The sequence below is a fragment of the Taeniopygia guttata genome, chromosome 2 (assembly GCF_048771995.1).
Source record: "Taeniopygia guttata chromosome 2, bTaeGut7.mat, whole genome shotgun sequence".
Classification (NCBI taxonomy): Eukaryota; Metazoa; Chordata; class Aves; order Passeriformes; family Estrildidae; genus Taeniopygia; species Taeniopygia guttata.
In genome coordinates this window covers 85,398,564-85,411,703 of record NC_133026.1, presented here as the reverse complement: position 1 = coordinate 85,411,703, position 13,140 = coordinate 85,398,564, and the positions used below count along the sequence as shown (strand labels likewise).

Here is a 13,140-nt window from a genome sequence, read left to right as displayed (position 1 = left end):
GATTACATTAGACATATATCACAGCTAAGCCTCCACAATAATGTTTTTAAGTATTGCTACCTGCCTTCAGTATGCATCACATATGCTGAAGTTACCAGCAAGATAATTACTCCCACTGACAACACTAAAATGATGTAGTAATAAAAGTTATGTCGTGCTCTATTAGAAACAGAAATCCCAAAACATCTCTATGGTCCAGCTTTTTTTATTGGCTAAGCGACAGGTTGCAGATCAAGATTGGCTTTCAATTTTTGCCATTAGAAAAACTCACTCTGGCTTGAAAACTGAGTAAACATAGTCAGGAAGTGATTGAAGGAGCACAGATTGCCAAGATATAATTTATAGTTACTTTCCCACACTTCAAACTACAGTTCTGTCCTTTGGACTCCAAAATCATTGATATAATTAAAATACTAGATTGCCAATCCAGAAGTGCCTGATATTATCTAATTTAATTGTCACTGTTTATTTCAGTCCATTTTAAAAGCCAAATCATCTATTACAAACAAATCTAGAAAGAAATCATTCCAAAAACATACACACACGCACATATACACACATATCCATACAATATCTACACACATCCATACATAAACTGAAGTCCTACGAATCTCTCAAGACTGTGTTCCCATTAAAACCTCAATTACTTACAAAGCTACAAAACAAAATGTATACAAAATGTATGGACCAGATGATCCAGTTGCTAAGTAGACAAGTCTTGTACTAAACATGAAACCTCAGCTCTACTCTGTGTCAGGGCATTACTCCTGGAAATGAACCAAACACAGATCTGAGAGTCCTCTGCTGTGACAAAGAGTCCATTTCTCTCAGACACGTATTTCCACTCTGTGATACTTGGTAACCCAGACACTACCCCAAGATAGGTGCTTAGCAGGTTCACTTGCTGTCTTTCTTCTGTCAAATTCCCACCAGCACACGTGGAAGAACAGCTCCTTGAAAACAAAATTGCCCTGAACTAGGATGTCCCAAAACTGCTCAGCTGCTAGAAATAAATGAGTAGAAACATTGGTGATAAAGGGTCTGCAAGGACCAAGCAGCTGGTTTATATCTCAATGGAAGCTCCTTCCCCTTGCTCTACTTGTTGACTGCAAATGCACTTCACCCACTTTACAGACCTCACCAGCTTTGCCAAGCTTCCATTCCTCTTCCCTCCAACCTTTCCCTACACTCCTCCATGCTGTGGCTCCACTCCTCATTTTCTTCTGTTCACCATTCTTTACACCTTCCCAACTCATTTCATGTACAACTGTGTAGAAGCACAGCCACAACATGACACAAAGACATCAGTGTTTTTACACTGTTCCCTTTTTTTTCCTATTCTTTCATTTATTTACATGGAGCAACATTTTACAACAGAATGCATGGAAATTGCTATCCCTCCCTACTTTCAGTGAGGCAATATATTTAGCAAGTGTTCAATGGCTTTTGTGATGACAACACACAACAATGAAAATTAATCCCCAGTTCTATAGTTAGAGGGAAGGGATGCCATCCAGAGTGACCTCGATGGGATTGAGAGGTAGGCCAATGCAAACCTCATGGAGTTCACCAAAATGACCTGGGTAATGGCAATTGCAGACACATTTACAGGTGGAGCGAAGAAGCAATTGATAGCACGCTGTGGAGAAAACTTGGAGGATAAAACATGGGGGAAACTTGGGTTTAGGAAAAACTCAACATGAGCCAGCAATGTGCACTGGCAACCCAGAAAGCCAGTTGTGTCCAGGGCTGCATTCAAAGCACTGTGGCCAGCAGGCTGTGGGACGAGGTTTCTCCCCTCTGCTCTGCTCTGGTGGAATCTGCCTGGATTACCATGTACAGTTCTGGTGCCCCCAACATAAGAACATGGAACTGTTGGAACGAGTCCAGAAAAGGGCAGTGACTGGAGCACTGTTCCTACAGAATCAGACCAAGAGAGTTGGGACTGGTTAGCCTGGAGAAGAGAAGGTTGCATAGAGACCTCATGGCAACTTCCCAGTATCTGAATAGAGCCTACAGGAAAGTCAGAGAGGGATTCTTCATCAGGGACTGTAGTGATAGGACAAGGAGTAGTGGGTACAAACTGAAAGAGGGGAAATTTAGGTTAGACCAAGGAGAAGAATCAGCTTTCATGTTTACATTTTTCTGATAGACAACAAGTCAGTAAAACACTTGTATTGGCACCTAACATGTAGCAAAGGAAATAGAGGTTGCACAACTAAGACAAAAACAGATTCCTTCAGTGGATGTAACTGGAAATCCAAAAAAATTAATGTTGTCTTAAGTTAATTAAAGATAATAATTAGAGGAAAGGGTCCTTAGCCTGCACAACAAAGTTGCTCCCATGTCACACTCATGTTAAGTTTACTTTCTTCAATTACCAAGCTTGAATTATTGTGATCCTGTCTCACCTTCACCACTATCTTCTTCAAAAAGGTCCTATTTCCCCTTTGCTCTGAACATGGTGCTTTCCTTTTTCTGTGACTTTAACTTCACTACTTTTACATAACCTTCCTGATTCCTGCCTCTGATGAGGGAGCTGCAGGTAGAAAGTCATCTTACTGTGATGATACAATGTTTATTTCTAGTGCTCCCACTGAACTTAACTTTGTAGCTGGGGTGATGCCATGTTAACCCGAGAAAAATCCCAAAGTTATCATGAAGTTCTACTACTGAAAATGTTGGGCTGCCTTCTTGCATTGTGCAGAACAATAAACTCAGAGGGAACTGAACTGTGCTACAATTCTTAAAACATGCTGAAAGTAAGAACACAGAAAAGAAACTGTGCTCCCATTTAACATGTTGAACAATTTGTAAGCACCTTTCTGCTTTCAATATTTCATTTTATTCAGTTAAGTAGGCCCAGATAATTAGAAAATCTTTTTTCCTTACATAACTTTTTTTATCTCCTGTGAGTTCAAGAAGCAAGCAACAAAAAAAAAAAAAAAAAGTCCCACCTCAGTCTCACATTAAGTTATTCAATTTTTAGGTAGAAAATCTTTGGTTGCCTCCCCCCTATAATGGTACTTGGTGGGAAAAAAAAAAAAAAAAAAAGAGTCCTGCTGTACCTATATCTGTTTACCACACTCTATCTCCCTACATACATTCAACCATCAGATAAAAATAGCAGAGAAACTAAAGATATTTTATGCCACTGACTTGATGGGGACAGAATTTAATTTTTTGCACCTTTCCTAGACAGCAGATACATCAACACACTGTGTGTTTGTCCTCCAAGTAAATAGCAAAATTAAAAATTCCTAGACAAGTCACCTAGAGTAGAGCCTACCAGGTATATTCTTCATGGCAGATATGCAACAGATCAAGCAACATCCAGGCACTGTATTATGCATCTGAAGATGCTAAAGTAGACAGGGGCATCATGCTAAACAACATTTCCTGTTACAATTCAAACATTCACAGTGATTAGAGAAGGAATACTGATGGCTTCCCAAGTTTTAGGCTATCTTTATGGTGTAAGCAGTTCACATTTTTTACTCTCATTAAGCATTCTTAGATCTTGGCCTGTAACATTGTCTAGATATGAAGAAGGCACTCTACTTGCTAATGAAACTGAGAAATTCATTTTGTCATTTAATGAGTCATATCTATTTTATTTATAATGCCTAAAGAGTAATGAGACATCTTCTTTGGATTAAACAGATCTGTAAACTGCTATGTAGAACTCTGGTGAATTTGATTTGTGAAGGAAATGAAGGTTTCTCTTTTTCATGACTTAAACAAGAACCCTTCCAAGAGGCTCTTAAAGAGGAGAGGTGGCAGGCAGCCTCCTCACAAGTGATGACAGCAGCCCCTAAATCAAGTGTCACAGAGCTTCAAACCCTAAGGAGTCATCAGTCATGCTTGCAGGAGGGGAAGGAGCAGCCTCCTTCCTTGAGATCAATGAGGCAAACACAGAATACTCCTTCTGCACTCCTAAGGATGATTGATGACTCCTTAGCAGCTGAAGTGTGTGACATTTGATTTCACTCACTGATAAGATTGTGTCTTCCAAACACCTTCTAGTTAATGTTTCCAGGGCCCCCACATAACTGTTCTTTGTGACATTTTTTAACACAAAGCTCAATTGTTGAATGATTAATGAATTTCTCAACAACATATGAAAATTCTGTAAGAGAATTTTGTAACTGTTTCCCTTGATAGTCTGATCACAACACAAAACAGGAATCTAGGTTCCTTATGAAAAATAAAGGGAGATCTCCTGCCCCTGCCACTGTCAAATGACACTTGTAGGATAAACAACCCTAAAAAAGAACTGTCTTTTTTCCTGAAGATATTAAAATATACACTTGACGCCTGCTTTTCAGAAAATCTAATGCATTGATTGATATCGATTAAAAATATTTTCCAAAATTTTAATAAGCAGTTTTCCACAAGGTTATCACTTTTAACAGACTTGAAATGAGCTTTATGGCTTTCTTATTTTTCTTACAACACCATATTCTTATCCAGTTATGTCCTATTTTGAAATTATGCAATCAGCATGATTTGAAACTATGCTTTCTAACTACAAGGTACACTTGCTTATATGTTGTAAAGCATGCCTGCTTTATATTGCATCCCGTTGTATCACAGGCCACGTTACATATCTTTTAAAGTATCACTTAAATCTCACAGCACTATTTACATTTATTTTTTGGTTTTGCTCTTTTTTTTTATTTTTAAGAGTGGTATTGAATCAAATGCTTTAAGCAGGTGTATTTTTAACTCACTTATGAAGTGAAGAACATTTTTTGATTCTGATTTTCTAAGTGCCATGTTTGGCTGGATTCTGCTCAATGCCTTTGGAAATTTTAGCATTTTACAAAAAAAATCATGAGGTTTTGATAAATACAAGGACCAGGCAATTCAGAAGTCTGTCAGGAAATCCATTCAAAAGGAGAGAAACTGTTCTGGTTGTCAATCATATCTTGCTTAAGTTTGTTTGTCAAAAAGCATACTGGCAAACACAGGAAGAAAGCTGCAGTACAATTCAGAAAAAGATGGTAACTGTGGCTCACTCAGCCCTTCAGAATGAATGACTGGAACAGAACGGCAGCACTGTCAAAGAAAAACGCTCCACGTAACCTTCATCATTTTGCCAAAACCAGCCCACCAGAAGAAATCAAAGAGAAATTCCAAGTGCGGACTTGCCAAATGAATCTTTCATCTAAATTTTGAAACAAAGACATTGCTCTTGCCAAACATTGCTAAGCTTTGCTGAAGCTTCACATGAAAAATCAAGAGCTCTGACTATTTGGAATTCAAATTCAACGTAAAACTTGGGTTTATTCCCAATTAATGCAAATGAGACACTGCACACTGCTTGACGGTCTTTAAATTAAAAATGATCCTGAAATAGAACTGTGCCAAATTAAGTCAGTAATGATGAAATTATAAAAAAATTCTATTATGAACTGTCCTGGCACTTAAAGACATGATGAAGTCTCCATAACACTCAGAAACCTTGTTATTATGAAAACACTCTTTTTAAGTCAGCATCTTTTTTCTAAAATATTACACTCACAAGGAATTTAAAATACTCTCTTTTAAGGGCATATAAAATTAAAAAATATATTTATGTTGAAAAACACATTTTAAAAAAAACTATTACCATAATGATAAATTTCTAATGGTGATATACTTTCCTGTCATATACTAAAAAAAAAGGAAAAAAGACATTTTGGACAGAAATGTTTAATTTATAATATAACCTTATTATATTTATTTATATTTTTCTTCAGCAAATAAAAAAGGGGCTTGTTTTCCAATTGAAACTGTAGTATGTCAAATACTTGTGCATATTCTATGAATACTCTCCAGCTTGAGGATCACATTTCAAGTCCCCCCTAAAAGAACTTGTACTTTAAGAGTATATGTACATTTTTTAAGGGTACGTTTACTCAACTATTAGCCACAGTTCCACCAGAAAGAGATTCTTTATGTGGTAACTGATAATTCCCAAATTCCTTTCCCTACCACATTCATTAGAAAACAAGAAAGTTAAATTCTTCAAGGAAAATTATGCCCTGAAACAGCCAGAAAGGTTTAACTTAAAACTCAATTCATACATAGATATGGGTTTGAGCATCGCTTTTCCCTTCTCTCTTGTTACTCTTCAACACAGTTAACCCCTTAAATTAACTGGGATAAATATTTAAACAGCATTTTTTCATTAGAACAACTGATCAGCTGGAAGAGAGACATCTCACTGGTGTGTTCTCTGAAAGCACTGAGCACTTGTGCTCAGAAATACCTACTAGACTTCAAATAACCTATAGGGAAGAGGGCATTTATGAATACATAAACTGGGAGAATTCATGATGGAAGGGCATGGATGATGGAAGGGAATACATGGAAGGGAGATGCAGGATGGGAGATGCAGGATGGGTGGGAAGAGAGGCTTAGCCTCTCCTTGCTAAATATGTGCAAGTACCCAGATTGTCTGTGTAACACATAAATGCAGAGAAACACAAACATTTCCCAGAAACAGCTGAGGTGCACAAAAAGAGAAGAAACCAGAGAAGACTCTTGGAAATCTGCCTGATTTCCTGTGAGCACACAGGCCACATGCTTGGCAAACCTCACAGGGAAACCCAGCTTGCATCCCTGTGACTCTCAAGCAGTCTCCCTCTGGGAATGAGGGACTGTTTCTTGAAACGACAGCAAATTTCCCAATCTGTACTCATGAGATGACCAGGCTGTTTTGAACTGGAACTCCTTTCTTTGTCCAAAAATTTCAAAAATCAGGGACATGTTTCTGACCCAGAACACATCTTCAACTACTAAGATTTATCATTAAATGGTCCATCCTTCACCACTCACTTCTATTGTTTAGAAAATTTCAATTCTGGCATTCTCTAAATTCTAAATGCTTAACTCTGAAACCTATAAAAGGATTATGTGTTTAGAAAATTTGAAATTCTGCAGTCTTACAGATTTCTTAAATGTTCTTATTATTCTTAGAATAACTGTCTATTTGAAACAAAGCAATAATGTTAAACTAAGAGTTTGAAATCTTTCCACCTATATATTATAACTAAAAAAAAGGATTGTAGGTTTTCATCCTCCATTTGGATCCATTCGTAAAGAAGTGCTCCTCTTATTGTTCTCACTTATATTTACTGAAAATGGAATGTCCCAAATGAATTCCATTTTAGAATCACATTGAGAGCATGCTCTAATTCACACAGATAGGATTTTTTTCTTCACTTTTCCTGACCTCACCAATAAGTTTCCCCGCATTCTTGCAGTTTTCCCAAGTCCTTCTCCTTATCCAGTGAAACCAATCTGAAATCCAAGAATTTTAATTCAAGAAAATGAGGTGGGACCACACCACTTGTCTATCACATTGTCCACTTCCTCGCAGGACCTAAAATCCTCCAGATTTCAGATTTTCTCGGTAATGAACATTCAATTTCAAATCCATGCCTTTCCTTAAAATGATCAGTCACTACCACATCCTCCTCAGGTCTATGAAGCATCTTTTTGGCTTATCAGTAAATCTTCTCTAAACTCAGTCTAAATTCAAACACATTCAGAGATCTTCCAGACATTTTGGTTCATCAGAACTGTTGCATGTCTCCCACGAATCTTTTCAGTTTTTGATGTGGCTTAAACCCAGACTATTTGTCCATTATCAGGCCAACAATGGGTCATCACCCTAACTCATAGTTTCCCTGACTCACCTTTTCAAGTTTCCCTTTAAGTCTTCCCAAGATATGCTGCTGTCTAAAAAGTAGTCTAAATTTCCACCTAAGGGTTTCAATTTTCTTGTCTCTCTGCTACAAGGTTTACACTCCCCACTCTGCCATTATGTTACCTCTTGTCCTTCTGACAGACTGAAGGAACATGGGAAAGTTTGCAGATCATAAAAATAAAAGACTCTAAAAAGGAATTGGCACATTCCAAATTACAAATGAAGTCTTAAAAGTCTCTTTTGCTAGAAACTGTAGGTTATACTCTAAATTAGAAAAAAAAAAGAAAAGGTAAAAGAAAAAAGGAATTAAATTCATGTTCAAAACACAGAATAGACAGCTATTATTTGCTCACCTGAAATATTTGTTTCAAGGAAAAAAGTGCCCGTCTCAGTTCCCGTCCATTGGAATTGTAAAGTTTTTCTGGGAAAATAAAATAAGACAAGAGAAAAAACTTCAGCATAAACAAAACTGACAACACAGCAAGAATGTAGTACAGCTTTTAACAGAACCATAGCACCCACTTCCCATGAGGCAGACTTTTTAAAATACAGATATAGGACTTATTCATTAAATGTGCATGTAAACCAGGATTTAGTTGTCTATAACTTAAAATTTCCAGGTAAATTGACAATAGCTTCAACAAGATCAGTGAGAAACAATTCTCTCTGGAGTTTTTTGAAAATACTTAGAAATACTGTTCTTTCTGCATTAAGGTAAATTTAGGGTTTACTCAAAGTACCAGATTAATCTCAAAAGACTTGTCTGAGAACACTCTTTGCCTTTGTTATCAAAGCTAGAGCCACTGAATCCCATCCTTGACTGCCTTCCCTCTAGACATTCTTTTCTCATGTTCTCATCTTTCTATTGTTAAATCCTTTCTCCAATAGCAATGAACGTTAATACCAGAAATAGTCGGACAGTCTGTTCTTAGCATAATTCAAAACAGTGTTTTATTCTCCTGAAAACTGATCTTGACCTTTTTCTAAATGAACCAGAAGCCTTCTTTTCATCATCCAATACTGAAATGTATTACTTCATTTATTCCCCTGCTAAAGCATTCTCACAGAAATAATTTAAAGACAAAAGCAACTCTGCAACTCTGCTATCCTTCTGAACCCTACTACAATGTTTGTGCCTTTGGAAGAGGTCTTAGACTGTGCCTCTCAAGTCTGTTGTTGCAAATTTGTGACTGCGCAGGGATAGAGCAGAAGGTGAGCTCTTCAAACCTTCCTGGTCTACTACGTTTGGTGTATTTAATAGAAAGGGACTTTATGCACATCTACAGTCCTAAATTTAATTTTATTACACTACTGCAATATAAGGACAACGACAGGAAAATCAAATATTCATGGTCACCTCAGATGACTCACATGCCTCATCCACAAATCATCATGAGAGCACCCTCTCTGCAATTGACAGAGTAGTGGCCTGTAGTGGCCAGCAGGTCCTGGAATGCCCATAAAAAAATAATCTTATAAGAAACTTTAATATTTTAATTAAATAAATTATTTCAATAAAACAAGCCCCAACATTTTATTTCTTAATTTTCCTTGTCTATTTCTCTTTCAGTTATAACTTTACACCACAAAACCAAATTTGATTTTATTTTCCTCTGTCAGGAATTTGCAAAAAAGGGACTACCATTTGAGGATTCAATGCATTTATAACTCAGTGATCATTTTTTACTTCAGTCAAGGAAGGTGGGGTCTAATTCTAGAAAAAAAAAACATTTCTTATTCCAACAGTTATCTTCAACCAAAGGAAAAATGCAAAGTAAAATGTTGTCAGAACTAACACTATTTTTTTTCAACTTTGAAAGTAGTTTTGTTCCTCCCTAATTGTATCTGATTTCAAAGGCAGAAGGTACAGAACTGGCAAAACTATTGTTTTTATAAGTCATCTCCTTTCTTGCACTTTTTATAGATTCTTGACAAAACATTGGAGGAACTGATTTCACTTGAAGCCATAAACTTAGAGGCACACTTTAATTACTCTCACTTAAAAACGCATTGGCATGTGGGACCACATTTCTTGGCAGGATAAAGGGTAATTTTGTCAGGAAAGCCTAAAGAATAATAAAGATCTTCTAAGACCTGGTCTGTCAACTTTACATGCCACATTACACAAAATATTCCTTTTTGAAAGTTACCTCCATCTGGCATTTGTTATTACTAATTTCCCTCTATTCATCATTCACCAGGATCATTATGAGCAGAATGTCTCCAAACAAGGCAGTGCATTATCATCTTAATTAAGAGAGGCACCACTTCTTAAAGTCCTGGCAACTTTGTACATAAATATCAATGTCCTAACAAATGCCATCTGTTGGTCTTGGTCTTAAACAGAAATCATCATTGCAGCCTGGGGTGAAGTCCTAACAAACCATTGTTATGATACCATAACACTGGTTGTTTCATTGGTGCGTGAAGATTTTTGGTACATCTCAGAGAAACAATGCTGAACATTTTTTCTCCTTGGTGTTTTCACAGAGCATAACCTCATCCTTGGCAGTCAGCGCAAACAACGCTCTCCCTGCTCGCCTGTAACAAGGAGGACAGAAGTTACTGACTGCAGCTCAAAAAGGGGTCTATTGTTAGAGCTAAGAATCAACAATTACTGCAAGTATCAAGTTTGACAACAGTTGTGGCACATGTCACAAATGTCTGAGGTGGGCTGAAAATCCATCTGAGGGGTGACAGTCCAGGTAAGTCATCTCACTTTTGACATCTTCTACCAGAGACAATACACACTCGCAGGTACCTCCTGATACACGGCTGATCTTGTTTAATCAGCTCAAAGTCCACAGCATCTTCACCTGTTACTCTTACACACAGGCAACACACTTTCTGCATAAGTCTTGACACCCACTTCTTACAGTACTGGCAGCCACCAGAAACATTCACTGACCATAACCCAAGGAGGAAAGTGATGAGGCTTTGCTACATCAGAAGATGTTTTGGTTTAGAAAACCTCAGTTCAGGATGAAGCTCACACAAGGTAAGAAAGCCTGAGTAAGCCAAGGTACTGCATGGACCCTTAAAAAAGCTTGTACTTTTACTGTGTGTGCTGTTTCTCAGACTACAGCTGGGGGACACTTGCTAAGATGCTCTCAAAGCCTTAGAGAATTCCCACTTGTTAACAGTAACTTTAGCACCCCAGGGACCTCAGGCTCATCCCGAAAGCTCCAGACTGCAAGTGAAGTGACAAAAATGCATCAGCAGAAACTGAAAGGCAAAAATCAGTTCTGAGCTATTTTCCTATGGTAGAAAAACAAAATTAAAATAAAAAAGAGAGAGAGAGAGAGAGAGAGAGAAAAAGGCACATGTACTTACAAAGTTTTCACACTGCACATGATTCAGAAACTAGACAGCAAATGCTTTTTAATGCTTGTTTGAGATAAGCAGTTTAAAGTGTTGCCCTATGAAGCAGACTGGGAACTAACTTTCCATGTTGAAGTACAGAGGTGACTAATTCCCATAGTCCTCCCTGGCAGAGTTGTCTGTAACTAAAAGAAATGATGCCTACAACTTTGAAACAGGAATCTAGCCTGCTACTATCACCAAACCCAGAAAATTCTGAGTGCTCCAAGGACAGTCCAAAAGACTCATAATTTCACTGCTTTGTTATTAGGTGCCAGATAAGCTTGAATATGTATACCAAGACTGCTTTACACCAAAAAGCAAACCTCTGAATTTCAAGCAGGAACATGTACTGCTACACCTCTCCGTGAAACTTCTCTGGCCCTTTGGTAAAACACACTTCCTTGTCCTTCTCCAGGCCAGGTTTAGGCTGGAGACATTCTACATTCATATATTTCAAGGTCAGTGAAAAAAAAAGAAGATCAGTGAGTTTGTTGGTCAGAGAGTTTGTGATATCTGACACATAGACTTCATCTACCTATTAATGATGGTAGCTTTGACAGCTATGTTCCTGGTAAGTGACACTATTGCAGCCACTTTTACTGCTTTTCTTCGAGAAATAAAGAGCTGCATCCGCAGCTGAGAAATAATTTTAATTGCATATACACAGACGGCAGAAAATTCTCCTTGCAGTTCCCTCTGATGTAAACTAACGCTAGAGGGCACTGCTTATTTCCTTATTTTATGAAAGAAAAGGTGCTCTGTCCCTCCATGGGCTTCCCACTGATAGAGCAATGCTGTTTGGGATGCAGAGTTGGTACTCCATTAACTTTGAAGCCCTGTTTTTAATCTTTAGACTGTTTTTAATCTTGAGACTGCAATATATCCTATGAAATCGAAAAGCACCAGTGCTGCCAATTTCAAACATTCAAAATCAGGATCAACTCTTTTGAAACTAATAGAAAACCAGGTACTGGTATGGGCCTGAGCTTTATTTACTGCAAGAACCAAGAGTCACATTTATTAAATTATCCTTCACATCATAGTAGGGAGGTATCCTTGAAAGTCAGAGAGATTCCCTTAGCTCAGGAGCTGTTCTAGTGGCAGAGAATCACAAATAACCAGATTTGTGGTAGAGACAGACGTGTGACAGGTAGCAACCTGAAAGTGGCTATTTTGGTTGCTGTTGCAACCTGCAACAGCAGAACTTTGGTTAAGAGAAGCCTTTATGCTCTAAAATAAAAATATTATTTATTACTCGTATTTCTTCTCTTGTTTTTACTTTTGTGAAAAACAACCCAGGCTAAGTGAAAAAGGATTCCTATTGGTGAAACTGGTACAAATGTAGCAGTGGAGGGAAGGCAGTTTGGTTTGAAATCAACATCTTTTCAGAAAGGAAGAGAAGTCTTTAAAGATATTTTATCAGACAACTTGCAGCTTTCAAACAGATTCTATATTTTCAAAGATAATTGTCAGAGGCTCAGATTTCATTGGTTTTCACCTCTTTTGACTATGTGGGAAAAGGGGCTTTTAAAAGAAAATAGTAATTTGTTCTTATATTCTTAAATAAAGTATTGACTTTTCTTCTGCCTTCTATGGGGAAAAAAAAAAAAAGAGTGTTTTCAATCCACAGTAATAAAAGAAAAAGTGGAACTGGCTGAACATTGCTTGGTTCAGTCCCACGTGTTATACCTGACCTCTGACCGACAGGGTACCATCCTCCTCCCTTCCTCTTCCATCACACCCATTGAATTAGTCCCTGGGATATAGTAATTTATACAGCATCAGCCTTTTGAGCTGTTGGCAAAGGCTTGTGAACATCTGGCTGAGCACAAATGGGAGTTGCTGTGCTTCACTTGCTGCTGCCTGAATGACCTCCATGTCTCCCATCCATGCCTCTTTTCTTTAAACTATAATTTCAAGATGAAGCTGCTTTCCTTACAAAAACATAAAAGGGAGATTAACTCCACATTTGATTACATTAGCAGGATACCTGGTGCAGATCCACTTAAATGACATTTGAAACATTTCCTGCCATTCATTGTTACCTGGCATTGGACAGAAGTAGAAACTTTCTCTGA

At 37.7% G+C, this 13,140-nt stretch overlaps 1 protein-coding gene across 13 annotated transcripts in view; it reads right to left on the bottom strand.

Annotated features, from left to right (window-relative positions):
• FHOD3 (formin homology 2 domain containing 3) overlaps positions 1 to 13,140 on the bottom strand; it is a 374,599-nt gene that overhangs the window by 198,265 nt on the left and 163,194 nt on the right. For all 13 annotated transcript variants that reach the window (XM_032746914.3, XM_072924374.1, XM_072924376.1 and 10 more), the window contains exon 4: positions 8,053 to 8,120. In XM_032746914.3, the coding sequence (XP_032602805.2) occupies positions 8,053 to 8,120 (68 nt within the window). The remainder of the gene's footprint in view (positions 1 to 8,052; positions 8,121 to 13,140) is intronic.